Source organism: Homalodisca vitripennis, chromosome 3 (genome assembly GCF_021130785.1).
Source record: "Homalodisca vitripennis isolate AUS2020 chromosome 3, UT_GWSS_2.1, whole genome shotgun sequence".
In the NCBI taxonomy this organism is placed as follows: Eukaryota; Metazoa; Arthropoda; class Insecta; order Hemiptera; family Cicadellidae; genus Homalodisca; species Homalodisca vitripennis.
This window is the reverse complement of record NC_060209.1, coordinates 183,039,739-183,065,083: the sequence shown is the minus strand read 5'-3', so window position 1 is coordinate 183,065,083 and position 25,345 is coordinate 183,039,739. Positions and strand designations below refer to the sequence as shown.

Genomic DNA, 25,345 nt, shown 5'->3' with positions numbered 1-25,345 from the left:
GTAATAAAAGTCCTGTTTATATTTGACTGACCCTCGTACAATGATTAACAAAATCAGTTGACAACAGGAAATAAAATTTGATAAAATTCTGCTCAATTATAGAGCTTTTTTATGTATATATAGCCTAAAAGTGCATTATGACCTTGTAGATACACTGTATATAAGAAAGCTAAGTTAGGCCAGTGTTTTGCTCACATTATGTTCTCATTGGTTGCCAAATGTATAAAGTACTACAATTTTGTAAAAATACTGTATAATGTATTTTTGTACCTGCAAAATAAAAATGTGTTGATTCTACAAACGACTACTCTTTTACTAAATAAATGTCTTATACCTCATTTAAAAAAATGCTTTACTTCTATACAGGGCCATACTCAGCTTTAGTGGGCCCCGGAAAAGATATTCAACCGAAAAGAGTTAGCCGAAAATATAATATTAGAACTGCTTTTAGAACCCAAATTAATCTTAAACAAAGTTTTGAAAAATCCAAACCAAAAAATGGCACACAGGACTAAAAAACTGTGTTTACAGTATAACATGTTCTTGTAATAGGGAATATATGAGCGATACAAAAAGACTACTAAATGTGAAACATAAAGAAAATGCGAAAAAGGACTAGTGGAAAAGTAAAAAATTGCTCAACATTGCTGGTCTGAACCAAACCTTATTGAGGCTTCTTACATAAAATTAGCAGACCAACTGCTAAGTCAACCTTCGGTTGAGGTTAGACCATATGGGGTACCAACATGAAAAGGAATTAACTAGGAAACCTAAAACGATTATACCAATTAAAGAAACTTCAACCAACAAGTCGTACACACACCATGATACTAAGGTCTAGGCCCAAAACATAGTGCCAGAAGCGGCTTACCTTTACCCCTTCCTCCTCCTGACCATCGCTTTACTGACCCATTGTTTCAGATGACACGACACGGTGCCAAAGAAAGAGCCGACATTGATTTTCGTGTTAAGGTTATTAAATTGTGTTACTATATAAAAATCTGTGCAGCGACAGAGTTGGCAAGACTTTATTTTATTCTATGAACATTACTTGTACACATTAACACAGACGTAAGAGGTATTCAGAAATCAGATAATAGAGTGTCAGAGGATAACACAGCATGTTGTTACAGTGTATTTCAACTGAGTTTCAATCTGATGACTCTTCATAGTAAGGCTGAAATATCTTAGTACCAAGAACGTAGCCAGAAAAATGTTGGGGAGGGTCAAAACGACTAATATTTTCCCGTAGTGGACATAAAGTAAGGCATGTAAGGCAGTCAACCGCTCATTCTCCATTTTGTTCCTTGAAAAGATCTTGACAATTTCAATGTCGAGAATGATCTTTCAGCAGTACATGTCAGTAATACTGAATTATTTAAATAATAATAATTGTTTGCTTTATAAGTAATTCAAAATTTGGAGGGGGCCGGACCCCTTGAACCCCCTCGCTGGCTACATCCTTGCTTAGTACTGTAAGTATTTTGTTAATAGTAATACTTTTATGAACAGGAAAACTTATAAGATAGCCACAACTCTGACCATGTACACCTAGGTAAGTAAGATGCAGTGTTGTTATTTGTTACTCTATTTATCTCATACATATTACACAGTACATTTATTAACCATGTCTTTCTGCATGTCATAGTAAAACCAAAGTGCTCTTTCTGTTCTGGCTGGAGACATAACATCTGAAAACAAACATTAACATTAAACATTGTAATAAGAAACTTCTGTTTTGACAGTGTTCTTCAGCAATTTAAAAATTAAATAAAAATTAGCCGTATTTGGATGCTTTTCTCTAGCATCTTCTTTTTATTTCCATATACATGATGCATATTAATAACATTTCACATTTAATCTCCATTTCCTAGTTTTTTTGTTAATCTGTGAAAACCTAATTTTTATTCATTTACATTTACTTTCATATGCAATTTTAATCTTTTTAACTCTTTGTTCGAAGTTAGTTTTTGACAGTAGAAAAATTGTAAAGGAAACAGGATTTTCCGGACATTTGTCATTGCTAGTGATACAAAAGATCAGTAACACTATGTTTCGAGATCTGCAATTTTATTTCTGCTTCTGGTGAATAATTAATGTAACACATAATTACTCTCTTATTTAACATCCTGTAATGAAGTGTAACATATCTTAAATTTGACTTATGTACAGCTTTACATGTTTTAGTGCAATTTACTATATTATGGTGACATTAAAAATTGTTTAGTTGATCAACTATATAATTGAAAACAACAATTAAAAAAAATTTTTCTCAATGTAGAAGCTGAGAAATGTATAGGGTATGAACTGTCCCGTTCCAATTAAAGTTATTAATTTAAAGTTATTATATTCAAAATTAATTAAATTGTGTAAAATAAAAATCCATTTTTTGCTGTCAATACGTTATGTACAGTATTTGCAGAGTATACTTACACTGGACATGGAAGGCTGATAGTCACTCTGTCTTCTACCATTGTGATTCCACTCTCCTTTCTATTTCCTACCTTCCTGGAAGGCTTAAATCTATCAGAAATCTGTATAGATATTTTGGGTAAACCAACACAATCCATCAGAAAGATTATCCGAGTTTCCAAAGCTTGTAGGAAAAGAAGAAAGTTAAAAGCTGTGACGGTACTTTTGTCTCCTGGAACCAAACAGCATGATTTTGAAAAATTAATTAGCACAGTTTCAAACTCCAAATAAAGATGTTTTCTAATTTTGAGTCAGAAGCCGAGGGACCCATCTTGCACAAATTTTCCGAAAACCAGATGCTCTGTGGACGATGGAATGCACACTACCATGACTAATTTCCACTTCACTGGCAATTTCATATATCGTTAAGCGTCGATCATTTTCAAGAAGTTCACGAACAGCACAAATGTTCTCATTAGTCAAACTGGTCCTTGGACGCCCTAGTGTGACTTTCATTTTCAATGGTTTCACGTCCGCCTTTTGAACTTTTTAACCAATCGTACACTTGAGAACGTGATAAAGTCTTATCCCCAAACTGATTTGTCAGTCTAACAAAAATTTCACTTGGTTTAACACCTTCGTTTTGTCAAGAAACTTAATAATTAATTTGTTGCGCAACTGCAGGTGGTACAACCTCTTGTTCAGGGACATGGCTACAATGATCAAACAAAACAGCACTGAGAACGCATTGTTGCAGCTTTTCCCCCTCCCATAGGCTGCCCCCTACCACTACTACTGCAACATGGCTACTGCTACAACCTGGACGTTGGGTTATAGTAATTAAAAGTCCTGTTTATATTTGACTGACCCTCGTTCAATGTATTAACAAAAATCAGTTGACAAACGGGAAATAAAATTTGATAAAATTTTATGCTCAATTATAGAGCTTTTTTTATGTATATATAGCCTAAAAGTGCATTATGACCTTGTAGATACACTGTATATAAGAAAGCTAAGTTAGGCCAGTGTTTTGCTCACATTATGTTCTCATTGGTTGCCAAATGTATAAAGTACTACAATTTTGTAAAAATACTGTATAATGTATTTTTGTACCTGCAAAATAAAAAATGTGTTGATTCTACAAACGACTACTCTTTTACTAAATAAATGTCTTATACCTCATTTAAAAAAAATGCTTTACTTCTATACAGGGGGCCATACTCAGCTATAGTGGGCCCCGGAAAAAAAGATATTCAACCGAAAAGAGTTAGCCGAAAATATAATATTAGAAATGCTTTTAGAACCCAAATTACTCTTAAACAAAGTTTTGGAAAAATCCAAACCAAAAAAAAAAATGGCACACAGGACTAAAAAACTGTGTTTACAGTATAACATTTTCTTGTAGTAGGGAATTATATGAGCGATACAAAAAGACTACTAAATGTGAAAACATAAAGAAAATGCGAAAAAAGGACTAGTGGAAAAGTAAAAAAAATTGCTCAAACATTGCTGGTCTGAAACCAAACCTTATTGAGGCTTCTTACATAAAATTAGCAGACCAACTGCTAAGTCAACCTTCGGTTGAGGTTAGGGACCTATATGGGGTAACCAACATGAAAAGGATTTTAACTAGGAAACCTAAAACGATTATACCAATTAAAGAAACTTCAACCAACAAGTCAATACACACACCATGATACTAAGGTCTAGGCCCAAAACATAGTGTCAGAAGCGGCTTACATTTACCCCTTCCTCCTCCTGACCATCGCTTACTGACCCATTGTTTCAGATAACAGGACGCTGGTGCCAAAGAAAGAGCCCGACATTGATTTTCGTGTTAAGGTTATTAAATTGTGCTTCTAGATAAAAATCTGTGCAGTGACCGAGTTGGCAAGACTTTATTTTATTCTTTGAACATTACTTGTACACATTAACACAGTCGTAAGAGGTATTCAGAAATCAGATAATAGAGTGTCAGAGGATAACACAGCATGTCCGTTACAGTGTATTTTCAAACTGAGTTTCAATCTGATGACTCTTTAGTAATAGTAAGGCTGAAATATCTTAGTACCAAGAACGTAGCCAGAAAAAATGTTGGGGAGGGTCAAACGACTAATATTTTCCCGTAGTGAACATAAAGTAAGGCAGTCAACCGCTCATTCTCCATTTTGTTCCTTGAAAAGATCTTGACCAATTTTAATGTCGGAGAATGATCTTTCAGCAGTACATGTCAGTAATACTGGAATTATTTAAATAAATAATAATTTGTTTGCTTACTAAGTAATTGCAAATTTGGGAAGGGGGCCGGAGCCCTTGAACCCCCTCGCTGGCTACATCCTTGCTTAGTACTGTAAGTATTTTGTTAATAGTTTAATACTTTTATGAACAGGTACACCTAGAAAGATAGCCACAAATCTGACCATGTACACCTAGGTAAGTAAAGATGCAGTGTTGTTATTTGTTACTCTATTTATCTCATACATATTACACAGTCATTTATTAACCATGTCATCTCTGCATGTCATAGTAAAACCAAAGTGCTCTTTCTGTTCTGGCTGGAGACATAACATCTGAAAACAAACATTTAACATTAAAAATTGTAATAAGAAACTTCTGTTTTGACAGTGTTCTTCAGCAATTTAAAAATTAAATAAAAAATTAGCTGTATTTGGAGGTCTTTTCTCTCAGCATCTTCTTTTTATTTTCCATTATACATGATGCATATTAATTACATTTCACATTTAACTCATCCATTTCCTAGTTTTTTTGTTAATCTGTGAAAACCTCATAATTTTTATTCATTTACATTTACTTTCATATGCAATTTTAATACTTTTTTAACATTCTTTGTTCGAAGTTAGTTTTTGACAGTAGAAAAATTGTAAAGGAAACAGGATTTTCGGACATTTGTCATTGCTAGTGATACAAAAGATCAGTAACACTATGTTTTCAAGATCTGCAATTTGATCTCTGCTTCTGGTGAATAAAACACATAACATGTAACACATTAATTTACTCTCTTATTTGGCACACCTGAAATGAAGTGTATCATATCTTAAATTTAACTTATGTAACAGCTTTTATATGTTTTAGAGTAATTTACTATATTATGGTGATATTAAAAATTGTTTAGTTGATCAAACTATATAATTGAAAACAACAATTAAAAAAAATTGTTCTCAATGTTAGAAGCTGAGAAATTGTATAGGGTATGAACCATCCCCGTTCCAATTAAAGTTACTTAATTTAAAGTTATTATATTCAAAATTAATTAAATTGTGTGTAAAAATAAAAATCCATTTTTTGCTGTCAATACGTTATGTACAGTATTTGCAGAGTATACTTACACTGGACATGGAAGGCTGATAGTCACTCTGTCTTCTACCATTGTGATTCCACTCTCCTTTCTATTTCCTACCTTCCTGGAAGGCTTAAATCTATCAGAAATCTGTATAGATATTTTGGGGTAAACCAACAGAATCCATTCAGAAAGATTATTCGAGTTTCCAAAAGCTTGTAGAAACAGAAGAAAGTTAAAAGCTGTGACAGTGTACTTTTGTCTCCTGGGAACAACATGATTTTTGAAAAATTAATTAGCACAGTTCCAAAAACTCAAATAAAGAAATTTTCTATTACAATATGAGTACCTTACACACACAAAAGTACTCTAAAACTTTGAGGTGATGAATATAAAATATTCTGACGCAGGCGTCGGAGATTATTAAAAGTCTCATACAACCTTTTTCTACACTAAAGGATAAGTTTTGAATTCTTTTTACAGAAAAGCCCTGCACTACTAGAATATTTTCTGTGGAACATGTTTATATCCTGTTTTATGTTAATTTGAAAAAGATTTACATTAAGTATTATGATTATTCTTGGTGAATTGCCAACTTGGATAGTGTATCTCAATATCAGAAATCGCAAATGCGCAGAGAACTCTTACAGACTTGTAACTGTGTGTACCTGATATGGAGGCATCCATGCTTATGATTACTAACTCCATTTGCCAGCTTAAAATACAATTGTAACTTTATCAAGCACTACTTAATCTAGAAAGGTGCTTAATGCATTACAGATTTGCAAATATGTTTCCTTTAAGGGACAATAAACAAATTCGGGTGAGTATAAAACAAGGTAGTAGTATACCACACCACATGTCGTATCAGGTCTCACTGAGGAAGCATAGAAAATTTCAAATCTATAGAAATTTCATTCAAGATGTCTTGTGGACAGAGAGACAGACAGACAATCATATAAAAAGAAATTGACACAAAAAGGTGCATCATAGAACTCATTCTTGTAGAAATGAAGTTTTATGCAAAATGTAAAGTCTACATATGTTAGTCTTTCTTTACATATCTTGCTACATAAACATGCACATATTTGTTTATTAAATTGTTTTTCATATACAGTAAGTATTTAAATAATAAGTCTATACACCAAGTCAGTATAACATTGAGTATGTGTTAGGATAGCTAGGCTATATGTGTTTATGTCAAATGTTTGAATCTTTTATGGGTGTATTCAATTTGTTTACAAATTTAATTATTCTGCTATTTTCTCATTGGCATCATGGTTACACTTAAGACTAATGCACAAATATTTGCTAACGCTCAGCCAAATCTCATGGAGTGACAAGCACCATCATCAAACTCAGTATTGCTCATATAGAAATGAAGCCTACTGCACAATTGCATGTCTATTGGTTATTTCGTTTTCGAGCTATCCATACAGACAGACATAAATAAATTTTTCCAGCTCCACAAGTGATAGGGTTTCACCAAAGCGTAGCCAAATAACAGCGGGGGTAACAAAATAAAAGTTTGTTCAGGAAGACGAGCAGAACACGTATTAACGTTGAAATTATAAATGACAACTCTGGCCATTAATTTCACTAATACCCTAATTTATTCAAATGAAAACTACAAATTTGTGTTAATGAATCATTCCAAAATTATCTTACTCTAGTCAGACTCTGTCATCTTTGTCTCACATGATTAAAAAAAGAACAGATAAATGACTTTGAAGTAAATTATTTGGCGATGTTATTGCTAGATTGGTGTACCTGCTTTGTTACAAGGGGTATTAGAAAAATAAGGTTCCCATGATTTTTTTAAAATAGACAGCTCTATATTTCTACTTAGTGTTATACATAAATTTAAAACATAAAAGTTAAGCTATTTTTCCACATAATCACCGTTTCTGTCCAAACACTTTTGTAGACGATGTTCCAACTTTTCTATCCCCATGTTATAGAATTCTGCCGCCAATCTTTTGAGGTATCGAGTAACCTCTTCCTTGACTTCATCATCGGTACTGAAGCATTGGCCCCACAATGTTGCTTTAATTTTAGGAATAAGTGATAATCACTTGGGGCTAGATCTGGGCTGTAGGGGGGATGGGGCACAATAGTCCAGCCAAAATTTGTCAGCAGCTCTTGAGTTTGACGTGAGACATGAGGTCAAGCGTTGTCATGGAGAAGCCTCACACCACTGGACAATCTTCCTCACCGGCGGTTCTGGTTCATGCGTCTCAGTTTTCTTAATGTGTCTTAATGTTTCCCCATAAACTTGGATTAACTAACGATGAATTTCAAGAGGTGAAATCTGTTTTGCATTTAAAAAACGTATCACAGCACGAATTTCGCATCTGGTGGTAACAACGAAAGGGAGCTCCATCTTCGAAGGTAGCTAGGGCGGCACTGTTGGACATAGCGAGGCGTGAGTGGTATGGATAGAGAGAGAGACAGCTGATGAGTAAGACAGTGTTGCCAGATTTCTCCCAACATATCGCATTCTGTCTCGGCGGCATAGGGAACCTTATTTTTCTAATACCCCTCGTATGTGTTTCTACATATTCCAAAAATCTAATGTGTTCTTAGAAAAACTATATAATGCATAAAAATATACCTCATTGTTTTACAACGAATTTTGCATTTTTATGCGAGATGAATATTTATACAAAACTTTGGTTATGTACTTGGTATTTACAAAACATGTTTGCGTATCTTCCTACTAAAGAGAGTTAGTTAATTACTGAGTTAAAAGCACTTTGCTTTGTGTTGTAACTTTGCGTGTATATATTGTTACAGTCTAACGTCTGTTACAAACAAACAGTAATTTTTAAACTTTAAACTATTTTAACGTGAAAAAACTTACAGATTACAACAACTGTTTTAATTACCCAACATATCCAAAAGAGGAGAAACATCTGCTTTGGAAATTTCTACGAGATTCTCTATCCCTTTGTAGATCCTGTTCATATCACGAGTGCATCTCATAAGATCGTCTGAAATGTTGAACTCAGATTCTATTAGAGTATCCCTCCTGTACTCTAAATCATATACATTTTTCTCTTTTGTGAATAAATCATCATCATATTCATTTAATTTATCTTCCGTTTCATTAATTAAAATAAATACCTTTTCTTGCATAGCCTCCAACTGAAATGAGATGAAATGTTATAAACTGGGTTTGCAATAAAATTTGAATTAATGAAAAGAGAGAAGTTCTTTACACACACATACTCAAAGTACATCTTGTTTCTGATCAAGCACAGAAGAAGGGTATAATTAGTTTATCAACTTAATTATATCATTATCCCAAGAGGATTCACTTCTGGCTGGGTTACACTTGCCAGTAGAATGTATACCAAGTGCAGCAAAAGCCGATGTGTCATCTAAACCTGTGCCCAATGTAACCCAATGGATGTGCAGGAGTGGCACATCACTAGCCACAAATTTGGGGTAAAATCAGCTAGTTGTAGGTCTAGTTTACTGTAGAAGATATTTTTATGTTTTCAAAAAAATTAACTTTATAATGGTAGAAAGTTTTTGTAATATTTTTATTTTTTAAAAGCTTGTGTCCGAAGTATAAAAAAAACTTTTTGCATGGGTTCATATCACAGGACTGGCAATAAAATATCTATTTGCTATACACTTTAGATTTCAATTTAAAAAAAATAGAAAAATTTAACTTTTTCTTCTTCAAAATGTCCAGAATGCAAAGCCCTGAATAGTTATATAAAAAAATTATGTGGTTACACTTGAAGTTTTTTATATTGCTACATGTTTTTACAGAGTAACCCTCTGTATTTTTAAAGAGTTGAACTTATTTTAAACCAATTCTTCGGAGCTGATTTAGTGGGGAATTCGTTTAAACTAAACCTCTGCACTTAGCTGTTTGACACTAGACAATTGAGATGGTAGGTCTGAAACATCCTATATATATACATTAATTTTGGTACATAAATTATTTTGTACTTAGCTCTATTCTCACCTGGCTCTATTATCTGTTATTCCTGTTATTTTCAAACTGTTACCTTATTGTGGAGAATCATTTATTTATTATATAGTAGATATGCTATATTGTAGCTATACGTATTATAGTTGAAAAATAAATATAAAACGATTTTATTTACCATGGTGTTGATTTCAACTGTTCCATTGCCCAAACTTAATATAAATTAATTTGTTTTACAGATTCCAAACGAGATGTTTGGACCAGACTAAGCTCACAATCAGACCCTAGGAACTAAGGTCTGTTTTCGGTTTCACAAAAACTTATAAGGCCATTAATTAGTTTCATTAACAAGCACACTTTCTCTCACATGCGTTTCTAGGAAACATTACTGAAAAATATTGAATGCAAGACAAACTACAGAGCTAAAACTAAACAGAACTAAAAGCTTAATTTTTCTACACAATACAAATTTATTACATTTACTAATAATGGTAAGTTGTTTATCTAAATTGGTTTTACCTACCTCATCTCTCAATTGAGTTACATAATTGAACAGTTGATCTAACTCAGTATTATCTTTTTTAATCAATTTAATTAGATCACTTTCTATAGTGGTGTAATCAATAGAACCATTTATTCCATAAACTAATAAGATATTCCTCAATAATTCTAAGTTTCCTCCAAGGGTAGACTGAAGTCTCAAAAGAGTCATTTTTCTGAATTTTGTAATTTCTTCTTTTCCTTTTTCTCTGCTTTTGATTTTAATGCGATAGTAATTTTGCCACTGGATTTCACTGTCTACATGCATTGTTAAATCAAAAGCTTCCTCGGCTTGTATTTTCTTCAGTTTATTTTCTTTAGACTGTATTTTTTCGATTTTATTTATAATTTTCTGCCTGTTAAAATTGATCAGAAAACGGTAATTAATATGATGTATGTATGTAGTAAAAAGTCAGTTACTACAAAATGTTTACTACAACACTACCTAGCACAGCATATAGACAGAACCACAATCCAATTTATAATTAAAAATACAATAATTATAAATAATTTTCAAAATACATAAGAAAGTAATATGATGCTGACTTAAAGAATTCATTGAACAAAAGCTAATCAATAATATTAAAAATTATTTCAGAAAAATAAAACTATTTATTTTTACTTACAGTGCAATTTATACACATTAGACAAACAAAACATTACGACCAATATCTGTGAGAGATTTTGACAACATTTAGATCGTTTTCAATAATCATTTGTTAGTTTTTTTACGAAAATCCCCCCTACTGCAGATGAAAAAATAATTTGCAGGATTCTTTTTTATTATTTATTTGTTTCATTTAAACTTTTGAATGTAGTAAAGTATATTTTATTTAGTTTTATTAATGGTTTTAAATTATAAAATTGATCAAATGTATTGGAATGGGTCAGTTTGGTTAGATATTTGGATTAGTACAATATTTTGGTTTTACACCAAATATCCCTATTTTGTAATTTTTCAATTGGTTAAAATCGTATATGCATGCTGCATGTGCATGTGCGCATGGTTATATATGTATAAACTTGCCTTTGGCTTGCTGGGGGCTATGCCCTCAGGCCCCTAGTGGAGTTATTTCCAAATTCGGTGATAAGAGGGATTTGAGGTTGAGTTGTTTATGAGATTAGATTTGCCAGAGTTGAAAGTATACTGTTGTTTGTTTAACTCTCGAGCTTTTAAAAGAAATATTAATTAACTTTGGTGGCATTTTTTGGCTTAATTATTTTTGATACGATTATGTCTAGTTATCTTGGGAATAAGTAACATGCAAAAATTTCATTTCCACAGCTCAATCAGTTCTCGAGATATCGTGCGGGCACTCAGTTTCAAGGGTTAATACCAATTAAGGCAATAAAGGGACAAGATTTACCTCTGTTTGTTGCAGTTTTATGAAAAAGACAATAAGTTGATTTGAAGAAAAATTGACCAAAAGAATTGTAAATCAAGAAACTAGGTGTAAATAAAGTGATATTTGCACAACAGGGGTTAACTTGACAGGTGTTTATTACTATGTTCTAAATTGGGGCAGAATATATAATAAAATAAGTATAGAAAATCATATTGCAGATTCATTAACACGTATAACATTAAAGTATTTTTCCTTTAGTTTGCCATAGATCACTTATATAAAAGATTCAGATTCAGATTCAGATTCAGATTCAGATAATTCTTTATTCATAGGTATTACAGTCAATACATTGAATAGTGTCATTAACTTAAAAGTATTCAACATTTCTTAAAATTAGGCTAATTTTACTTTATTGCATTGCATTTATAATTCCTTAAAAGAGTATAATACTTTGATTGTTAGGTAATCCTTAAGTATTTTTTTAAACTTATTGAATGATGGTTCAGCCTTAATATGTTCTGGAATTTTGTTAAAAAATTTAATTCCTGCATACAGAGGTTTCTTGCAAAAAAAATGCCGAATGATGAGTGGGAATGGCAAAATCTTTACTTTGTCTGGTGTTATACATGTGAAAATCACTATTAAATATTTGATCATGATATCTTTGTTTTAAAGATACAATTACTTCGTAAACATAAAGGCCATAAACTGTAAGAATGTTTAATTTTGAAAAGTGTTCTTTAACTGAGGTTTTTGGTTTCAGGATCTGAATAATTCTAATAGACTTTTTTTGCATTTTTAGAATAGAATCAAGATTTTTTTGGCTAGTTGCACCATATAAGGAGATTCCAAAACTGATAATTGAATGAATGTAAGAAAAATATATGATTTTCAGTGTATTATGATCACATAGGTGTCTTAATTTGCTCAATGCATAAACACCAGATGATATTTTTTGACATAACCTTCTGGACATGTGCGTCCCAGCTGAGGCTATGGTCCAGTTTCAAACCTAGAAAGTTTGTTTCATTTACTTGATTAATTTCAAAATCACCTGTACAGATTTTTGGATCAGATTTATTTTTAATGTTTCTTTTTTGAAAGGAGATGAGATTAGTCTTTTCAAGACTAAGCAATAAGTTATTTTTGGTAAAGTACTGTGAAAGGTCTGTTAATATTTTTATGCAATTTAATTTCTATATCATTCCAGGAAGGTTCATTTATATTAATACTTGTGTCATCTGCATATAAGCAAATGCCACTTGAACAACAGAGTTCTGGAAAATCTGTTAAATAGCAAACAAATAGTATTGGTCCTAAAATTGATCCCTGAGGGACGCCATGTTTTATGAGTTTTGCATTAGATTTGTAATGATTTACGATATTTTTACCATCAAGATAGGTTAATTCAACAAACTGTTTACGGTTTTCAAGGTAGGATTTAATCCAGTCATAAGATTTGCCTTTAATACCTATTTTGTATAATTTTTCTAGTAAATTGGAGTGAGAAATAGAATCAAAAGCTTTGCTAAGATCTATCAAAAGTCCAACAGTTTTTTTATTACAATCCAAAGCATCTATTACTGATTCAATAAAGGAAGTGGCTGCTGTCGTCACTGATCTCCCTTTACGGAAACCATGTTGACAATTATGAATTAAATTATTTGTTTCCAAATAATCTACAAGTTGATTACACATAGCTCTCTCAAATATTTTGGAGAAATTGTATTGTAAGTCTATCGCAGTTTCAAAAACTAGGTAAGTATGAGCGACATTGTATACACACTTTATTGCGACTTTCCTAGAGATACACATATATCTAATTATTGAATAAAATGTGCATGGTTGTAATAAGATTTATTCCTAATAATTGTAGGTGGGAAAATGGTAGTATTCGTACATTGGTTAACGGATGATGTATTTAATGTCACACGAGGTTGGCAGCTTATTAGGAATTTGTGATTAAAACTGACTGATTTATTCTATTTGGCTGTTGGCAAAGAATCACGTCTTTATTTAGCATCCTCTATCTGGAATCTTCATAGCCAAGGAGGCAAATATAAAATAATGTAATAAGTGAATTAGAAGTAAGTCAATGTCGAGAAAGCAGGAAATAATAGACGGTTTATCATGTCTCGCCTCAAGTTAAAAATATAAGCAATTAAATACAAACATAAAGGCCATTGAAATAAAGAAATCAGATGAATAGCAGTTAGAACAAAGTTTTTGTTTTTGCACCGTGGTTGACCAATGTTCTTACATTAGCATGATATATCTGGTCTCAATACGGAGATGCCAGAAAATACTTCAAAAGATTTATAAAAATCTGCGGTTAAAGTTAACAGTTTGTCTTGAAATTAGTTTAGATGATTTTCAAAGTCATCCCCAAATTAAGAGAAGAGTTGGAGAGCAACTTAAAATTTGCAATATGAATACCTATTAAAAGATACCTTAAATTAAATGTTTTGATAAGATTAACAAAACAATTGCAGTCAAGTAATACTTATTTGTGTATCAAGAGATAAAAATTAATTATGGACATATATATATATATATAAACATTTACACATACCTTGCAAGGTCAGCATTTTTTAGAGAAACGTGTAAATCTTCCAGAATTTTTTTTCCTTTTTGTAGTTTTTCAATTGAACTGTTGTAATTTTTATTGAAACACTTCCTCTCACTCATTAATGCTCTAATTTTTTCTCTTAGATCAAAATTTTTTGATGATTCAGTACTTAGCTGAACTGATGCCTAAAACTCGCAGAAAACATTTTACCACTTTATTCTACAAAATTATTTAAAGGTGCCTTTCTATTTAGTCATTGAAACTTCCTAATAAAAAGCTATAAGTGAGCTGCCACAGCAGAGCAACTTTATTCTTAAAATTATGTTTGAAATGAAAGCTGTAGGTAAAATTGTAAGATACAAACATATTTGTTGCCAACTATATTATATATAGAAAGTAAAGCCCCATTTTGTTCTTTAAAAAATTCTTAACACTATGTGTTAAATTCAGTTGTCTAGACCCCCTCCAAAATGTTTTCCTGGCTACGTTCTTGTCCCAACACATCTTCAAAAGACGTCCCCCTGCTGACTTATTTGTGAATAAAAATACATTGGAAGTTATGAGGTATCGTACAGGTTAACAGTGTTGTTATGGTCTAACATGCAATAAATGAGAAAGCTGCTTTGTAAGGCTTAGATGGTCCAATCACTCTGCTAACAATCTTCCAATTGTATTACAAAATTAGAGCAGTGTGTCAGTGAGAGCTCCTTGATCTTGTATTTTTAAATACATTTTACCTAATCTATATTCTTTTTTCCTTTTTATGATAGTTTCCAATAATGAAATATAACGATTATGGTAGTGGCTTACCCACACAACTTGATAATAACATGGCAAGAAAGCAACCGATACCAACTTGGCTTGAAACATACAGAGAAGCTATTGCCAATAGCACTAGCATGTGTGAACACATGTTTTATTGACATCCACAATAACCAACTATAGTAGCTATTTCAAGTACCTACTTGCGATTCTGTTCAGACCATTCTTGTAATTAAAATTGTTTATTCACTCTACACGACAGCAGTTGTCCAAGTATTTTCAAAACTTTTCTCAGTAATGTAAACTGCCTTACCCATGCCAGTGGGAGACCAAGAATTTTAGCCCAAGGTTAGCACATTAGCTTTAAATCACAATGTCAAAAAAACAATCTGGCACTTGTTTTTTCTTAAACTAAAATGAAAATTTAAATAAAGAGTTACGAGCGTGATAACGATAACGATAAGATTGAGATCAAGTCATGTGGGAGAAACACTTCTCTCTCTTAAACACGTATTCTTCAAAATCATTTGGAGGAGCCATACAGGCGCATTCTCAAGCTTACAAGGAATCTGTTCACATTCTTATTTCTTATTCTCCTTTTCTTAAAAATGAAATTAAAGACAAAGGGGAAATAAAGATTTTTATAAGTGGAGGCAAAAACATGATATAATTATTGTTTTTTTTTTTTTGTGTGTGATGAATGGTTTTTGGCGTGTCAAGCTAAAAAAGTATAACATGTGAAACAATTTATCATTTGGTATTTATAATCGTTTCCTGCCCCCTAACTTTACCTCTTACCTTTCCCCTCCTCAAAAATAAATGCAGCTGACAATTGATTCATTTGTTAGAGGAAATTCCTTTATTGATTCTCTATTCATTAAGAAAGTCCTGACAATATATGTACTGCAGATATTTGTATTTCTATATACACTAAACTGTTTGCTATATACCTGTATGTGAGCTACAAAATAATGATTAAGAATTCACTATCCATATATCATACACCAACTGAATGATAACTATATCATATTGAAATTTACGTACAGAACTGTATTTGTATTGTCCTATAATCTTAATACTTACAGCATGTAATTTTCTTTTTAAAACGTCAATAGATTTTTGAGTTCCACTTCTGTCTGGCTGAAAGGATGAAGAGTCTTTTATTACTTTTCTAGACTTGCGTTTCCAAACAACGATTCTTTGGGCATCTGCTTTTTGTATTTTCATCTCCAGATCTGTTATGTAACCTTTCTCCATTTTCAATTGGTATTCCAGTCTCTCCTGCAGGCAGGGAAAACGTGCTTACTTACTTTTTATAACCAATATATATTGGTGCAGTGTATATATATACACTGCATCCTTTTTATGTTACTGGTATTGCCCATTGGATATCTCCACCACTGAAATTCTACTGATAGTCTAGTCAAGGATTTTCACTGATCAAACACTTACATGACCTACATGTGTTGAAGACCACTATTTTTAGAGCATTATAATTTATTTAATCATAAAATCACAATGGATTGTTTCTCCAGGTAATTAAAATAAACGCTATTGGTATATAAAGACATAATTAAATTCATTATTGAGTTGTATAGCATAAAAAGTTGAGTGTTTTTTCAATGTTTAATTATATTCAAATTTAAAAACAATATGAGTTTTGTTGTACTTCCAGACGTTTCTTGACAAAAATTTTAGGCTTGTATTTTAGAACACAGTCTAAATTTTTATTATATAATTTTTCATTGCGGTTTTTGCAGATGGCCTACCACGTGGACTATAAAAGCATCATCTCTACATAAAACATTAATCTGATTGGCACAAAATATTTTTGTACTCAGCATATATTTGGTGTACAACTAAATCTATTTTCTTCTTTTACTTAATTGACAACTAAATATGTAGTAAAAAATAATAAATTTCAGTGTTTGATTTTTAATTTCATAATTTTTTAATCTGTGTTAATGTTATCAAACAGATGAAGGATGGAAATTGCAGTTGTTTTAAATTGCCATTAATTAGAAACAAGGACAATTTTTAGCACAGCTTCCCTCAATAAATTACTCGGAACAATTTACAGTAAATAACTATATTTTTATAACCAAATTAAACAAACTCATCCATTATTACACGTACTATGGATTATCTGCACTATGGAATATGGCACAACACAAAAATACCTTGAAATCATATGGGCACCAAAAACATCTTAAGGACACCACGCCCATAATTGTTGCTATTGCTTACATGTAAACTTCCCTCTTTATAGTTATGCTTAACTATCCTTCAGATAGAGAGGAAGATACAGAAATATCAAAGCAAGATCTGAGTCTCTACCATAATAAAAGCATATGTATTATGCAATTTTATTATGCCACTGTATATGCCAAGATATTTTATGTTAATATGGTCATATATACATATAATAGATTCATAACATTATTGATTTTATTTGTGTTTAAGACATTTTTAAAGATCTCATCAGTTCTTCGGTAAAAAGCGTAGCGTCATAACTTAAAAATTCGGGTTGTGATTTTTTATTAAAAAATATTTTATCTACAACACAAGACGTCTTTCTATTTATTATTAACAATTCATTTATATGTTATCATCAAATTGTTTTAAATACATTGCATTGTGATTCAACATGGATTATTAGGTGTCTTTTATTAGACATAAAAACAACATTAACGTTTCAAATCTAATATAGATATAATGTGTGTATTTTTCTAGTACAGAAGCTTTCAAACAAAAATTTCAAATTTCCTTAGAAAAGTTTTAAACAAAACCTTATTTTTCTAACAGTATTGATGAAAAATAGTGTAATATTACTATATAATGTGATAACTAGTGTTATATTATGTTGTTATAATGTTGATATTGGGGTTTTCATGTTAAATATTATCAACAATTTTGTGTACAAAAGAGTTTCTTATAGGTGTTTACATTTTTATATAATCTATAACCCTCTTTTAAAGTCTGGAATATTATTCTTCAGTATCTTATTGGACTATAGGACTTGAAGAATCATGAATGTTATAAGAATGGCTTCAATACAATTGTCACAACCATAAACTAGCATTCTGGGTCCTTGTGTACATTACAGGAGAATATAAAAAAATGGCTTAAAACAAACCTTTATGACAAGGAACATAAAGAAATTGACACTAAAATTGTGTTCAGTCAAATTCCATGGCTGGGTATGCACCATCGTAGAACAGTTTTGTCTATGAAGAAATTAAGTTTCGTCTACGGATGAGATATTTCTCGAGATATCTTGACACATAATACATTCAAAATTTTCATAGCCATTTTAAAATAATAAAAGTTCTAGTGAGCTAGAGTGGGCTGGTCCTACATGCAAGAGAGGGTTGAAATCAAATCTTGTCACCATCTTTTAACATTGACTTGTCACATTAATATTTTTTCGTTTTATTCTATAAATGTTTCTTATACAAGAAAGCCAAAACACCACTTAAAGAAAACAAGGAAAAAAACCTATCACCATCTTTCATCAGAACATTCAAGGACTATCAAAAAAGGTGGAAAGAGTAAACCATCTATTGAGTGACCTACATCCAACCATATTAATACTTACTGAACATGGATTAAACTCAGATAAACTCATGGATTATTACTCACTAAGATTAGTGGTTACAATTTAATTACACACTACAGTAGAAAAGACCATAGATTGGGAGGAGTTGCAATCTACATTAAGGAAACAGAAACCGCAAAAACAGAAGCAATCAACATAGCAAACAGTTGTCAAGAACTGGTATGCGAAGCTGCATTAACAAAGATAAAAATCAAGAAAAAAACTCTCTACATTCTAGGGGTTTATCGGACACCAGGAGGACAAGCTAATGTAGCTATCAACATTATATCAGATATACTTACCTCATTTACAGCTGAGGCAAAACTACTTATCTTAATGGGCGACATCAATATAGACAGGCTAACTGTTAACACGAATAATACTATTTTCGAAGATGAACTGCTGGTTTTTGGAGTCAGGCGGCTTCCCCTTCCAGCGACAAGAATTACTAATCATTCTACAACATCAATAGACTGCATCTGTACCAACATACCTGAAGATGCAGTCGACTTTTCAGTGATCCAAGGTGGAATGTCGGATCACGCTGGCCAAATCTGTTCTATTGCAGTGGAAAGAGAAGTCTTCCCTAAAAAAGAAGCTACACAAAAAAGAATTTTCTCAATAAAAAACCTTAATAGCTTAAAACAGGAATTCGAAATGGAAAAGTGGGAACTGGTACACAATGCCCCTGATGTTGAAGAGGCATACAGAACATTTCAGACAACTGTCAGACAAATATTGGACCATATATGCCCTAGCAAAAAAGTAAGAGCAAAGCCGAGGGGCAGACTAAAAGTTCAGTATGACCAAGAGTCCAAAATACTAAAAGAAGATTTTCTAATTGCCTTACAAAGATATCAGCTCACCAGAAATGAACATGATAGAACATCCATGGCAGCAAAAAAGAAAGCCTACGATCTCAAGCTTAGGAGTCTCAAACAACATATGGCTGCTAACTACATCACTAACTCTGACAATAAGTCTAAAGCCGTTTAGCACATAATAAACTCAGAAAAGCAAAGTAAGCAACAGAAAGAAAATTCAACACTGAAGATGGAGATAGAAGGAAACATAATAGACAACCCTGCCGAAATAGCCGAACATTTCAACCAATACTTTTCCCAAATAGAAGATTCCACATTAGGCGAAACTAGAGAACATCTGAAATACACAGCCATAACTCATCCGATTTTGCTTCCACAAAGAAATTGTCAATCACTAATTTTAACACCAACAACTGTTAAAGAAGTCTTGGGAGTGATAGCTTCCCTGAAAACTAAATTATCATGTGGAATTGATGAAATTCCTTCAAAATTAGTAAAACACTGTGCCAAACAACTAGCACCACCACTGGTTACCATAATAAATCAATCGTTTTCCTCAGGCCAGCTTCCATCCCCCTTAAAAATATCAAAAATATACCCAAAGCACAAAAAAGGATCAATCACTAAACCCGAAAATTACCGTCCCATTTCACTAATACCAACTTTCTCAAAAATAATAGAAAAGGTAGCACTCTCAAGAATGTTACAACATCTGGACAGATATAATCTAATAACAAAGAACCAACATGGCTATCTCAAAGGACGATCCACCACCACAGCTGTCACTAATCTAATTGAATACGTCATAGATAAATTAGAAGACCACAAACACGTATCAGCTGTCCTATTAGACTACAGTAAGGTTTTCGATTGTCTAGATCATGATCTTATCTTGAAAAAGACTTCAGCCCTAGGTTTTGAAGGCTTGGCGAAAGATTGGGTGACTAGCTACCTGAAAGGACACAAGCAAATAGTTGAGATTCAACAAAATGTAAATTGGAGTAAATGCGTGTATAGATCAAGACAACTCACAGTAAGTAGAGGAGTGCCTCAAGGCTCAGTTTTAGGCCCCTTTTTGTTCATACTTTTTACAAACGATTTTCCAAGTTTTATCAATGACAATTCTGTAGAAACCATTATGTACGCAGACGACACAACTCTTTTGTTTACAAATAACACAGCACAAAATCTAATTTTGGATATTTCATCAGCAACAGAAAAATCACTCCAATACTGCCTTCAAAACGATCTGGTCATAAATCAATCCAAAACCACCCAGATCAATTTTAGCAGAAGACAAGAGCAGATTCCAAAAATACCTAATATTTTAGTTGAAAAAAAAGGCAAAACTGCTTGGCCTAACAATTAATGCTGACCTCTCCTGGACAGATCACATACGCGATCTGACCAAAAAACTTTCATCTGGCACTTATGTGGTAAAGCGAATGAAGTGGATAGGAGGTTTGGAGACGGCAAAGACAGCATACTATGCTGTAGTGGAGTCCCACCTCAGATATGGCTTAATTTCATGGGGAGGAACATCTGAAACCAATCTCAACAAAATCCTGATACTCCAGAAAAAAGCTGTAAGGGCACTCTATAGCCTCAGCCCTAGGGAAAGCTGCAGAGAAGCTTTCAAATCCCTGCAGCTTCTTACTGTCATAGCACTATACATCCATGCAGTCGTCATCTACACCAGCCAGATGGACCTTCCTAGAAATGAAAATGCTCACTCATACCACACCAGACGAGCAACGACTACATTCTCCCTGTGCACCACACATCGCAATTCAGCAAAAAACCTTCTTACATTGGACGCAAAATCATTAATGCACTACCACCAAATCTCAAGAACATGAAAGGGAACGAACTGAAAAGACATTTTCGAGACTGGCTGATGGAACGACCTGTATATTCATTGAAGGAGTTCTTCGATCTTCTATAAATACCACATCAATATTTGTAAAGCAAGAAATATTAATCTAAGTTTTTGTTATTATCTACTATTGACGCAATTGTGTTTCTTAAAGAAACAACAAATAAAGAATATTGTCTATTGTCTATTGTCTATTGTCTAAATAAAAATGTCACATGCTCAAATCACATATGATTATACTCAGTTTGATTGCAGATTCATTTATTCTGCTTATTTTGTCGTTGCCCATAAGGCCAATGTAAAAATTATTTCCTAATGCTCATATCCAATGGGGTGAGTAATATGCACCCATAGACTACATAAGACCATGTATTCTATAAATGCACATCAAAGAACATAGTGTTGATCATGTGGAAATGAAGCTTTTAGCAAAATTTCAAGTCTGTAGATCATTTAGTTTTCGAGACATGGTGTAGACAGACACAAAAGACATTTTTACAGGCTCTTGAATGATAGGTTTTGGTGAAGCTTAGTCAGTAAGAAATTCATTAATTATTAATAAGAATGATCCTAGGCCTTATTATATTTATTTTCTTTATTACTTCTTATCATACGGCAGATTATGAAAGGTACTTTAAGTTATTAAAATTGCTCAAACATTTAATTTAACAAAATACAATATGTTACTATTTGGAACTGTATTGTATTGAGGTATTGATGAACTAATAACAAAATTACCAGATGTATCACGGAACTACTGTGATTTAAGTCTGAAATAATGTAACATGACTTACCATGTTTTCCACAAGGTTAATTATATTCTGAAGTTGATCTGTATCCTTCTTACAGTTGCTTGACGATTTCAGTAGTTTCAGCTTTTGTAAAAAATCAACATTTGAATCATTCAATTTTTCAGCAATTTTTCTGGAAAATACGAGAAGAGAATCCATAATATAAATGAGTTCCTAAATGTCATACTGTAAACGTATTTGTAATTAGTAATGTCAATGACCGTACTAGCCAGCCTTGGGTTCTTGATGTGGGGTAGCATTGAAAGGTGGGAGATGCAAACCAATATTTGTAAATCAAAATGTGTGTGTGTGTGTGTGTGTGTGTATTTGTTATTTCTGAATAAAGAATCCAAAATTCTGAGCTCACCCCTTCCCCTCCAACAAAAAATCCACACTACACCAATGGTACTTGGTTGACAAGCAATGAAGTGCTCAACCAATATTCACACTTCATTGTTTCTTATATTGGTGGAGGCGATGCAATATTTGTTAGTCCTTGTTGATCTATAGATTGATGTCAGATACCATTAAAATAGATGAATTAACAGGATTATGGTTACGGACGGTTACACCAGTTCAGTGTGCTTCCAGTTACTCCCATCTATGGTTACACCTCAAAACTACCCCCTCCCTCTAAACTCTTACTTACCAGTCTCTCCACTGCCCCAAAATTAGGAAACTAAGTCAGTAGCTCAAATACAAGCTTTTAAGTTCATTAGAGTATTCCAATTATTATAAATATTTAAAAAATATTTGAACTTCTAAATCTTTAACTAAATAATTAGATCCACCATAAAGAAATAGTAAAAACAAAGTGTACATATGTTTGTGAACACCACTGTTACCCATGGGGGTACACCTCTGGGTGGTTTATACCTTTCAGTTGAACCCACACAGGGCACAGCAAAAAACCGATGTGTCACTTATATCTGGGCAACGTTATGGATGTCCAGGAGCGGCACATCACTAACCACAAATTTTGAGATTTTGGGGCGCAAAGGTAGTTCAGTAGGTCTACTGTGGGAGATGACTGTTGGAGTTGGTGGGATTCATTAAGAGTCAAAGGTTCTTGCTAGTCCGCCTTGACTGGAGAGGCTGGTTGAGAGCTGGCTTCCTCTTCTTCCGAGGGACATGACTGAGATAGATCTCTAAATTCTTCCTCATGGATCTTGACAGGAGGTGGCCCCTACTTTTATTCTTATCCATTCAGAATATCCTGTCTCTCCAGAAGCAGCACAAAGGCCCTGTTAGGACTAAGTGCAATTTCTAAGCTTCTTGTCCTACGTGAACAACAACATATTATTACAAATTTATGGAATTTAAAAAAGCTTTCCAACTCATACAGTGTTGTGTCCATCCTAACACAGTTTCATTTAGATTTTCATTTATTAGGCAACTTCTCTTCAGCTATTTCTGAAAAGTTTTGTACAAATTTAACACTTTAACATGTCTAGATAGTTTATGAAAGTTTAGAATTCTAATTTTAAGTGAACAAAGAAATGGTTTGAATTGAATTGTTAGTAAAATATTTTTTATTCTTTCATTACCACTTCTAGTAAGTCATGACGTACCGCAAACAGTTTGACTACAATATCTATGTTGATGTTTTGTAACTTCCATGTTGGATAGATGTGATTACTAACATATTATTTAAAATATTGGTGCAGGATCGATTCAAAAGGATGATTTGACTATCCAATACATATTTTTTATTCTTGGTGATGTAAGCAACCAGGAACATTCTGCAAGATAAGAAACAGGGGCACTCATTTTCCTCCCCCTCATTCTAGTGATGATGTTCTATGTTCTTCAAACCTTCATATCTATGCTTCTTATCAATGTACCATGTATGCAAATTGGCTATCTTATCCTCTTTGACAATCTGAGATCTTTCAGCAAACAACAAAGAGATGTCTTCTTTCCTGATTAAAATGTATTGAATTGTCTTCTTTCCTGATTAAAATGTATTGAAATTGTCTTCTTTCCTGATTAAAATGTATTGAATTGTTAACAGTACAGTACCTACAGACAAGCGCAAATCCAGTACTAGTTTATGAGAGAGACAATCTTGGTTTTAGTTTACCTTTATATTTGCTGTAATAGGAGTATTTGTATTTCAATGCAATAAAAAATAAATAAATGTTTAGTAAGAAATTTATACTCATATTCAGAGTTTGGCTCGTTAAGTAAAGTTAGTTTTAATGGTAACAACACAAGAGAGATTAATTCATCTCATAAGTTTTTTTTTCAAAATCCAGGGGGTTCCATGACCCCCATGGTTTCTTCTCTGAAACCATCACTGTCTACAGATCGGTTTAATATTTAATTCAAGATAGTTTTCTTCTGTATTTTGTGTAGTACAGTTGTTCCTGGATCTAGATATAGTTAAAACAGTCTAATTACAACCAGATGTGACAATAAAAATTAATAAAATGAAAACTCTTTACTTTTGGATGCAAAGGTAGGATTGTTCATTGTCCTCTTTAAATGTAACATCTACCAGTAAAAGCGTTAAATAATATTACTTCCATGTTGGAATGCTAATGTATGTAATAGTTGTTTTTAGCAATTAATTTCTTACATCTGGAACTTTAAAATATCTTACCTTTTCTCATCTTTCCTCTCCTTCAACGAAATAAACTGTTTTAAAACTACTGAAACCTTTTTTGAAATGAGTTTATCGTTTTTATCTTGATTATATAAGGTAGTTCCTGCTTTGCCTTTTTCTTCCATCTTCAAAGTCATGTAATAAAACCGAATAACCAAAAGTTATTTTGGAATTTTACTTGTTACTGGTTAATTAGAAATGTTATCAGATATCTAACGTCCCTAACAGCTATAAAGTTGATATTGGGACATTGAAATATCAGAAGAAATTTTGTTTTAACAAGTATCATTTAATTTTTAGGATACAGAAAATGGGAGGAAAGATTAGACCAATTCCAGTATTGACAAAAGTACAAAATAATTAAAATGTAAATAAACAATTGACATCACATGTTGCCACATATAAATACAAAAGTGTGGAACTCTGGGATTAAGTTGGATCTGCTATCTAGACAGTGTAGTCATATTTTTACTCCTACATTTTGAATATGTAAAAAGAGGTTTTATGTTGACTATTGTTGAAACTGTAAAACACATTTACTAAGTTTAGCTTCTTTGTTTTTTGTTTAAAATGTATCACTGACAATATTGATACTTTGAAAGGATAACAGGTTTTCGGACATTTGCCATCATTATATATGTTATAAAAATAGTGCTCTAAGTTCCAGTATTAGAATCTATCCTCTTCTCAAGGTAAATTTAAGCCACAAGGTTAAACATACATAAAAATTAGGTGTATATGCTTGAGGGTTTTTAGTGTACAACTTGTTGCTTTG

General features: G+C 32.5%; 1 protein-coding gene across 2 annotated transcripts; it reads right to left on the bottom strand.

Annotated features, from left to right (window-relative positions):
• Positions 1-1,572: 1,572 nt before the first annotated feature.
• On the bottom strand, positions 1,573-24,923 carry LOC124357829 (putative leucine-rich repeat-containing protein DDB_G0290503). 2 transcript variants are annotated; one of them, XM_046809893.1, is made up of 8 exons: positions 24,568-24,921; positions 21,966-22,095; positions 15,957-16,154; positions 14,115-14,296; positions 10,180-10,552; positions 8,599-8,857; positions 2,434-2,644; positions 1,573-1,691 (listed from the first exon to the last, which is right to left on the bottom strand). In XM_046809893.1, the coding sequence occupies exons 1-8, from the start codon at positions 24,705-24,707 to the stop codon at positions 1,643-1,645; spliced, it is 1,542 nt and encodes a 513-aa protein (XP_046665849.1). In that variant the 5' UTR covers positions 24,708-24,921; the 3' UTR covers positions 1,573-1,642. The 2 variants fall into 2 exon arrangements, 1 of the variants encoding a protein (XP_046665849.1); XR_006921987.1 differs by lacking the exons at positions 1,573-1,691; positions 2,434-2,644 and adding exons at positions 4,924-4,982; positions 5,760-5,975 and having other exon boundaries at positions 24,568-24,923.
• Positions 24,924-25,345: the final 422 nt, after the last annotated feature.